General features: G+C 43.9%; 1 protein-coding gene across 5 annotated transcripts in view; it reads right to left on the bottom strand.

The window, feature by feature from the left end:
- IQCK (IQ motif containing K) overlaps nucleotides 1–8,983 on the bottom strand; it is a 132,107-nt gene that overhangs the window by 2,240 nt on the left and 120,884 nt on the right. For 3 of the 5 annotated variants that reach the window (XR_012035543.1, XR_012035541.1, XM_072835980.1), the window contains one exon: nucleotides 778–1,869. Coding sequence is in view for 2 of the 5 variants with exons in the window: in XM_072835980.1 (XP_072692081.1) it covers nucleotides 1,814–1,869 (56 nt within the window). In the remaining 3 variants the exon portion in view is untranslated. Of the gene's footprint in view, nucleotides 1–777; nucleotides 1,870–4,855; nucleotides 4,931–8,983 lie in introns of those variants that run through there. The other 2 variants (XM_072835982.1, XR_012035542.1) reach the window with 2 other exon arrangements.

Here is an 8,983-nt window from a genome sequence, read left to right as displayed (position 1 = left end):
ACGTTTCACCAACATAAAGATGGAACCAGCTTTGAGCCGTGGGAAACCTCACTTTAATGAGATATCCTCCCCCCCTCCACTCTCTCTTTTTAAATCTCTGATACGTTATTGTGCTTCTGGGTTTTGTCTTATTTTGGCTTTAAAGTTGAGAGTGGGCTGGATGCCCTCCCAATGGGGCCAAGGTGGGGAGTGAGGGCAGAGAGCAGAGAATGGGTATTTACTAATGACTCCACCTGAAGGGTACAAAGGGACCTCTTTGCCAAGAGACTGTGGCCGCCAGCTGCCCTCACGGAGCAAACTTTAAATAACAAAATCAAACGGCACCTCTGTTTAAGATTTGTTTATGTCAACAACACTTGTTGAGGGAAAATGACCTGGAAGGAGAGCATCTGTGATCAAAATACCTAATTGTTAAGCACAAGTCTTTCTGTGTCCGGTTATTAAAATCACTTTGGGACTATAACAGCCACTCCTGTCCCCTCCTTTTAATAGAAAGTTAATAGAAATTTAATAGAAAGTTTAGTAGAAATTCTATCCTGAATTTCTCTACTGGATAGGGGGGAATGGGGAGTGAGGGAACCAGCTCGGAGAACTGACAAAGTGGGAAAATCTGGGGATCCCGTGCTTTTAGCACAGAGTCTGTCAGGGGCCCACTGAACGCGTGTAAACTTGGGATGGTCTTCTAGGTTGGCCAATGCTGAGTTAAACCCCAAACTGAAAGGGAGCGTTGTGGCTTTTATAATCCAATGATGCAATGATTATACCAGCTTACAAGAGTTCTCAGCAGGTGCTTTTTATTAATTGATGAAGAGCTAAAGCTCGTTTTTGATAGATAATATATATTTATTAAATGTATTAATGTGTGTTTTATAATGTACCTTTATTCTCCCCTGGCTGACTGTTGCATACTTATTAAAAAAATCGTTAAAGAAATTTCAAGACAATCAATGTGTACCATAAATGACTGTATATAAATATTACAAATTTAAAGGTTGTAAAGCATGGGCAGATAGGTTTTATTTTCAAAATGCTGTTCTTAACACAAAAATAAAGGCTTTACTATTTACTTAAGATGTGTGGTAGCTTGTCAAAACAACCCAGCGTAACTACTTGGCTTTTGGATCTGCCTGGAGGCTAAGTCTGTGGCATTTTGAACGGGATAGCCCTGGTTAACAGCAAACCACAGAACAAATGAGGGTAATAAGTTAGCTTTTCCATCAAATGGGGGGCTTTCCATAATACTTTGGGGACTTGACAACCAAAGTCCTTTGTCTGTTATTGTTGTCTGGGCTTAAGTGTCTCAACTTGTTGGATTTGCAATCAGAAATCAGAGTTAAGAGTCCATCTCCTTTGGAAATGGTCGTAGCCAATATGCCTTTTTTATGAAAAGAATACTCACCAGATAAAACCCACTGCAGAAGTTTGGGACTTAAATTTAAGTATCCATCTTTCCAAAGGCAGCCAGAGATGGGAAACTGGTACCTAAATTAGCACTTCACCATCTCTTGGAACTAGAGCTCACTGTACATTGTAATGACACTTAGTGTAGAAGAATATTCCTGAAGTACTGAAGAAATAATACTGGATAAAAGAATAAAATCTGGAGATAATGCAGGAAGTAAGATGAGTGCTCTCCTGTGATAAATTATATGCACTAAAGCATGTTTGCCACAAATCCTATCTCGTGTAGAAAAAATTCCATATTCACAGGCACCAAATCTATCCTTTAAAAAATCAAGAGAGGAAGCATAATTTGTACATTTTCCTCATGTAGGGTCATGGAAGCTCCAATTGGGAAAGGTCCCACCGGTGGTTAAGATGGTGGAGTCTTAGGTACAACCTCCTCCTCATCCTCCATTTTGCATTTCACTGCAAAAAATGAAAGAGAAAGTCAGGATAGCTTTACATACCTAGACAGACTTTTTGAATGCAGCAAACTTCAATGTGTGGTGATCCATGACACCAAAACCCACTGAGCACCCACTATGGCCCTGGTATCACGGATCTACTGGGGAAGAACACAAGGCCATTGTGCTCCAAGGACAGAATCTAAAGTTTCAAAAACACATCCTGTTCCTGGCCATCGTTTATTCCCCCCAGTTTTATTGAAAAATAATTGACATACAGCCCTGGATAAGTTATGGCATAGGGCGGGATGGTTTGATTTACGTATATGGTGAAATGGTTACTACAATAGGTTCAGCCAACACCCATCTTCCCATACAGATACAGTAAAAAGAAAAGGAAAAAAAAAATTATTGTGATGAGAACTTTTGGGATCTACTCTTAACAACTTTCCTATATATCACACAGCAGTGTTAGCTGTAGTCATCATGTGTACGTTATATCCCTAGGTCTGATGTATCCTGTAACTATAAGTTTATGTCCCTGGTAACAAGAAGTCAGATCTCTTTTCCTGTGAGTTTGGGTTTGGTTTGGTTTTAGATTCCACACATAAATGAGATCATACAGTATTTGTCTTTCTCTACCTGACTTATTTCACTTAGCATAATGCCTTCAAAGTCCATCACAGCCTTTTTAGTTTAGTTCAGCAGTAGGTCAAAAGTATGCTTTGCAGGGTGGGGGAACTGAAGAAAGGAAGTTTTTACTGAAGATGATGACAGATTCCAGGCTCTTGACTCAGCCCAGTCTGTCACCACTCACCTTGCTCCCCCCGCCACCCAAAATTAAAAACTCAGGATAACACGAGGGTGAATACAAGGTCAGAAGAGAACCTTTCCTAGTCTTTCATGGTCTGGAAAAGAATGTGATCTGGGGGATTTCCTGCACCAGCCAAACAGGAAAGTTAGCAGAACACAGGATAGCACAACTTGTAAGGGAAATTGTTCCAAAAGGTAAAAGCCACCCCCCACCCTCTGGAAAAATAGGGGAAACCAGGTGTGTGTGTGTGGGGGGGGGTCCTTTTAGAAAGACCCTCAAAAAAAAAAAAAGAAAGACCCTTTCGTGGTTTTTTTTGTTTTGTTTTGTTAAGATTTTGTTTACTTGAGAGAGCGCACACATACAATCCAGGGTGGTGAGACCAAGAAGGAGAGAATAGAGGATCTCAAGCAGACTTCATGCTAAGCACAGAGACCAATGTAGGGCTTGATCTCAGGACCTGAGCCGAAATCAAGAGTTGGTCCCTTAACCGACTGAGCCACCCAGGTGCCCCAAGAAAGACCCTCTCATTTTTAGGAAGTTTTTGCTTCTAATGTCCAAGTGCTTATCCTGGACATTAATGCCTAAGGCATCTTCTGAGTAAGGTCTCAGGCTCAGGTTACACGAGGAGAGCAGTGTTCTATCAGAAAGGGTGTTGGGGCTTGTTATCATGTAGGACAGATGTTTGGATCTCACAAGGCCCAAGCACGGAGTGAGATGTGGACGCCATCATGTGCAACACAGTTGTTTCCTGTTGGAAGTGGCCTGAAAGCTTTCAGCAGCCCAGGCTAGCACAGCAGTCTTCAAGCTGGGGCTACAGAAAGACTTTCTAAGGGTACTTGGTCATGGTTTATTCAAAGAAAGTCACTCTCCAAATCCACCGTTTCCATGCGTGGACTTGCAGTTGATGGGTTTATAGTGATCCCTTTTCCCACCTCTCCCTGTCCTGGCATTGCCAAGCGTGTAAAAAATCCCCAGGTGCCAGACCAGGAGCCAATGTGTCCCCTAGAATCTCCTTTCTACGTTTAATAACTGTCAAAATTTATAATGTGTTTATTTGGTTTTGTGAACTACTAATGAATATATTAATAACTCAAACCAGAAAAAAAATATTTCTAAGATTTAGAACCTGTATTGCCTGGGAATTTTAAAGAATTGTTTTGAGTGTATATACTTTTTTTGTTCCATATACATATGGAAGCTCCATGGGTAACCACTGTGAATACCCTGCATGTGTCTAGGCCCTACTGATGACAAGGATCCTTCACAGCCAAGGATGCTCTACACCTCTGTAGGTGTTTTCCCCATATCCTGCTGATCCATTATGTGATCTGGATGTGAATGTTTAGCAACTGAGTGGGGATGGCAGATTCCTGACTTGTAGCATTTGCTAATTTCCACAGGCGATTGTAAGCTACCAGCCTGACCCCATAACACAGAGCTGGGAGGAGGTCTGCTCCACCTGATGGAACGGCTGCTCTGGGTCCCTATAGGGAGGTATGCAGGGAAACCTCAGGAGCAAGATGGTGCTCTAGGCATGGTGAGGGAGAGTAGCAATGTTTGCATCCCTGGGAACCTGTTGGAAATGCAAATCCACAGTTCCACCCCAGACCCACAGAATCAGAAACAGTGGAGCCCAGCAATTCTTAATGAGCCCCCCAGGTGATACTGTTGGATATAAGTTAAAGTTTGATCTACTGCTGCTGATTCTCTGCCCTGGCTGTGTTTAAGAATCACCTGGGCTGGGATCCCTGGGTGGCTCAGCAGTTAAGCATCTGCCTTTGGCCCAGGGCGTGATCCTGGAGTTCAGAGGATCAAGTCCCACATCGGACTCCCTGTATGCAGTCTACCTATGTCTCTGCCCCCCTCTCTCTGTCTCTCATAAATAAATAAAGTCTTTAAAAAAAAATCATCTGGGCCATTTCTGAAGCCTGTTAGTGCCTGGGTCTCACCTCAGACTTTCTGATGTAATTGGTCTGAAGCCCGGGTATTTATTCAAAGTTCCCATATGTTGCTACTATTCAGCCAGGGTTAAGAAACCCAGACTGAGGTTGGAGTCCCTCTAAGAAAACATGACCATAAAGGCCCTCAGAGCAATTCAGAAGAGCCTAGAATTCCCCTCCATGTCACAGAATTTAAGCAGTTTGAATGACCTCTCTGGCCTACAGCTGGCAGACAGGCGCTAGAGGCTACTCACCGCCAAAGAGAGAAGGACGGTTGGCTGCTGGGAAGAGTTCTCAGCCCTTGAATTTCTGTTGTTCCCCAGCCCTCCCTGAAAGAAGAATTCAACTGCTCACCTTTGTCCCAGTATTTTAACCAATTCCTGCCCATGCCTTGATAACCTGTCTTAGCCACCCCTACACTTGGGACTTCGCCTGGGGAAAAAACCCTTATTATGTCTTTCAGATTATTCCGATTATAACACAAAAATCTTGAGAAAGGAGAGCGGAAAAAGATGCTAGGACTGCTCCTCCAGATTGAAAGGTCAAAATACTATCTAGAGTTGATGGGCTGGAAATAAAGCTGGACATGGAGCCTCATAATGGAATCACCTGGAGAGCTTTGAACCTCTAAGTGCCCAACCTGACCCTGGTCAATCAGGTCAGCATCTCTGGGGGTGGGGACTGTCCACTGGTGCAACCACATTGGAAAGGTGGCTTTATCAAGTGAAACTGAGTTTGCATGCTCCCTGCAATGCAGCAATTGCACTCCTGTATCCATCCCCTGGGGAAACCCTTGCACACATGTTCTGGGAGACAAGGATTAAGACGTTTGTGATAGTAGAAAGCTGCAAACAGCCCAAATGTCTATCAACAGCTGACTGGATGAATAAATCGTGGTCTACTTGAAAAGTGAGTATATAGCAGTGAACATGGGTAAACCTCAGCTACACCTGTCGACTTAGATTAGCTCACCAGTGTTGAAGGAAAGATGCAAGGCACAGAGTAATATATATAGTGCAATTCTATTTACAGCAAATCTAAATACTGAGGAGTGCCTATAGAAGAGCTCTAAAGAAAGGCAAGAGAACAGGGGCACCTGGCTGCTCAGTCAGTAGAGTGTCAACTCTTGATCTCAGGGTTGTAAGTTCAAGCCCCATGTTGGGTGGAGAGATTACTTAAAAATAAAATCTTTAAAAAAAAAAAAAAGGAAGCAAACAATTAGCACAAAAGTCAGGGTAAGTGGCTTCACTGGGGAAAGAAGAGGTTGAAAGGTGTTGACAGTATTCTCCTTCCTTAACTGGAATGGTAGTTATATGTGAGTGTTTGCCTTGCTGTTTATTACTTTATAGTCAGTGTTCTATGAATATTTCCTCCACCTCAACTCCCCCCCCCAAATAAAACAGGTAAAAAGAAATAAATATGGTAGTATATTACTTGAAATTACAAAGTCAACTAATAAAGGAAAAGAAAAGAACAATTTTTTTTTTAAAGATTTTACTTATCTATTCATGACAGACACACACACACAGAGAGAGAGAGAGAGAGAGGCAGAGACACAGGCAGAGGAAGAAGCAGGCTCCATGCAGGGAGCCCGACTCCATCCTGGGTCTCCCAAGATTAGGCCGAAGGCGGCGCTAAACCGCTAGGCCACTGGGGCTGCCCTAGAAAAGAACAATTTAACTGTTTGGAGGAGGGTGGAGATGGGGTATGAACTAGTGAACTCGTCCTCATCTGTCGCAGCAAGAAATCAGTAGATAATGTCTAAAAGCATATCTAACGTATCTAAAATCTTAATTAACCAGAGAGAAACAGCCAAGAGTTCAAAGTGATTGCTATAGCAGAGGGTGACACAAAGGCGATGCTCAGCGTGTCCTTCTGTCCAGCCGGTACAGCAGATGGGGACACGTTCCAAGCCCCCCAGTAGATGCTCAAAACCATAGATAAGGCAGGGGAGGGGTACTGTGTTTTTAACCATGGGAATCACGTGCAGGGACTCCTTTGCTGTTTCTGTAAGACACAAATTCAAGTGTCCCCTTTGTGGGTTGCTTCCTGGTCTTGGCAGGACAGACTTGCACAGCTACGTCCACCAGGTAGGTCAAAGGGGGGCGATGGGGCGGAGGCAGGTAGCAATGGCTGATTAGAAGAACCTGGTTGCCATTTCAGTGTAGAGACCTCATCGTGGTTGGCCTCCAACACCAACAGACGGATTCTCCGTGCCCCTGCACCGTCCTTGTCCCCTCAGCAGGCTGGTGCACCGCCAGTTCCGGAAGGGCTGGAGGGTGGAAACTCCCAGAGACGTGAGCCAGCCCTTCAGCTTCAATTAAAGGCAGTGTGACAAGAAAGGCTCTGCATACTAATGAGACTTGCTTCCGCGGTTTCCTCCTCTTGGTCACCCTCCTCTCCTGTTCCAGTCAGTGACAAGCCTGAGAACTCCCGACAGTTGGGAGAAACTGCCTAAGGCTTGAGACACAGGACATTGGTGGACCACAGGGTCATCCAGCCTCTCCTTCGGGTTGCCCAGATGTGGCCTCAGCATAAAGGATCCCCTGGGGTGGATCCCTGGGCTGCTCCAGACTTTTAGAATCAGATCTCCAGCAGCAGATCCTGGGCATCAGGATCCCCCACCTCTGTGCTTTGAGTGATCCTTTTGATGTGACAAGTTTGGGAAGAGCCCTGTGTCACTCAGCCAGCACTCAGCACCTGTCTCCTGGGGGCCCAGGTGTGAGATGGTGCTGGGAGGAGCCAACAAGACCAGGCCTGCAAAGTGCTTGCCACTGAGTCTGATCCAGAGTCAGACACTCAGTAAATATTACCTACTATTATTTTTAGGGCATAGTCTCTGATCTCAAGGAGCTCGCATTCTAGAGGGGGAAGCAGAAAAATAAACAGGGAATTATAAGAACCAAGAAGTGTGCCCACACTGTTAGGAGAAGTTCCTGCAGTAAATGCCCACCCGTCAAACAGCTCTGTACACCTAACAGTACTGTGTCCTGTGTTACAAAGAGGAGCCTGGTTCACACTCTCAAGTCAGCAATATACTTAAACCTTAAAGTATAAATTTGTTATCCAATTAGCACCCAGTTTCTAGGATCCCAGGTAAGTAATACAAGCAAGCACTTCTGTGGCACTGACTGAGCCCTTTACACACATGAAGTGACAGTGAAGTAAGTGCTGTGATTTCCCCCAGTGTGACAGACCAGAAGACTGAGGCACACAGGTTATGCAGCTTGCCCATCACACAGTGGGCTATCTGCCTCCTGCATTCATGCCCTTAACCCCTGCGAGGTCATGGTCTCACAGTGTCTCTCACCCGGTAGATGAAGATTTCCGTACTCAAAGATACCATAAAAAGGCATGCAGACAAAGGTGTTTGGGGCTACATCATTTACCACAAAAACAGCTTGGGAACAACGATCAGGGAATGATTAGGTATCTGATAATTTATAAACTTGGTAAAACATGTGAAGCCATTAAAAATGGGATGCTTTGGGGGATCCCTGGGTGGCGCAGTGGTTTGGCGCCTGCCTTTGGCCCAGGGCGCGATCCTGGAGACCCGGGATCGAATCCCACGTCGGGCTCCTGGTGCATGGAGCCTGCTTCTCTCTCTGCCTGTATCTCTGCCTCTCTCTCTCTGTGTGTGATTATCATAAATAAATAAATAATTTTAAAAAATATTTTTAAAAAAAGGAAAAAAAATAAAAATGGGATGCTTTTGCAAAGTTTGAAGGAATAGGGAGAAATATCAAGCAGAATATAGTGAGGCACATTTCCTGTAAATTTTGACCATGCAAATTTAAAATTGCTCAACATCAAAAGTTAACAGCTGTCTCCAACAGGGACACCAAGGCTCTGTCTGTTGGTTTTGGAAGCCAACCATGATGATGTTTCTAAAGGTAAAGTGGAAACCAGTTTCTTTCATTCACTCAACTCTACCCCCTTCCCTCCTAACTTTAAAAAAAAAAACATTCTGGAGAATAAATGACTCCTGTTTTACACTTATTCCAGGTTGAGGCCTTCCATAGTACATCCTCAAAAAAAATTTTTTTAAAGATTTATTTATCTATTTGAGAAAGAGAGAGTATGCATGTGTGTATGCACAAGTGGGGGGAGGGGCAGAGGGAGAGAATCTTCAAGAAGACTCTGCTGAGCACAAAGCTCCATCCCATGAGATCATGACCTGAGCCAAAACCAAGAGTCAGAGACTCAACTGACTGAGCTACCCAGGGACCACCATAGTACATCCTTAAATGTGACTGCCTTTTACAAAATCACATTCATTTCCCTCAAAAATCATGTCTATTACCTCAACTAAGTGATGGTTCAGCATCTCAACTATGTTTAAAAAAAAAAAAAAAAAAAACCTAAACATACAAAAAAATGAT

The sequence above is a fragment of the Canis lupus genome, chromosome 8 (genome assembly GCF_048164855.1).
Source record: "Canis lupus baileyi chromosome 8, mCanLup2.hap1, whole genome shotgun sequence".
Taxonomy (NCBI): Eukaryota; Metazoa; Chordata; class Mammalia; order Carnivora; family Canidae; genus Canis; species Canis lupus.
This window is presented reverse-complemented; position numbering and strand designations above follow the sequence as displayed.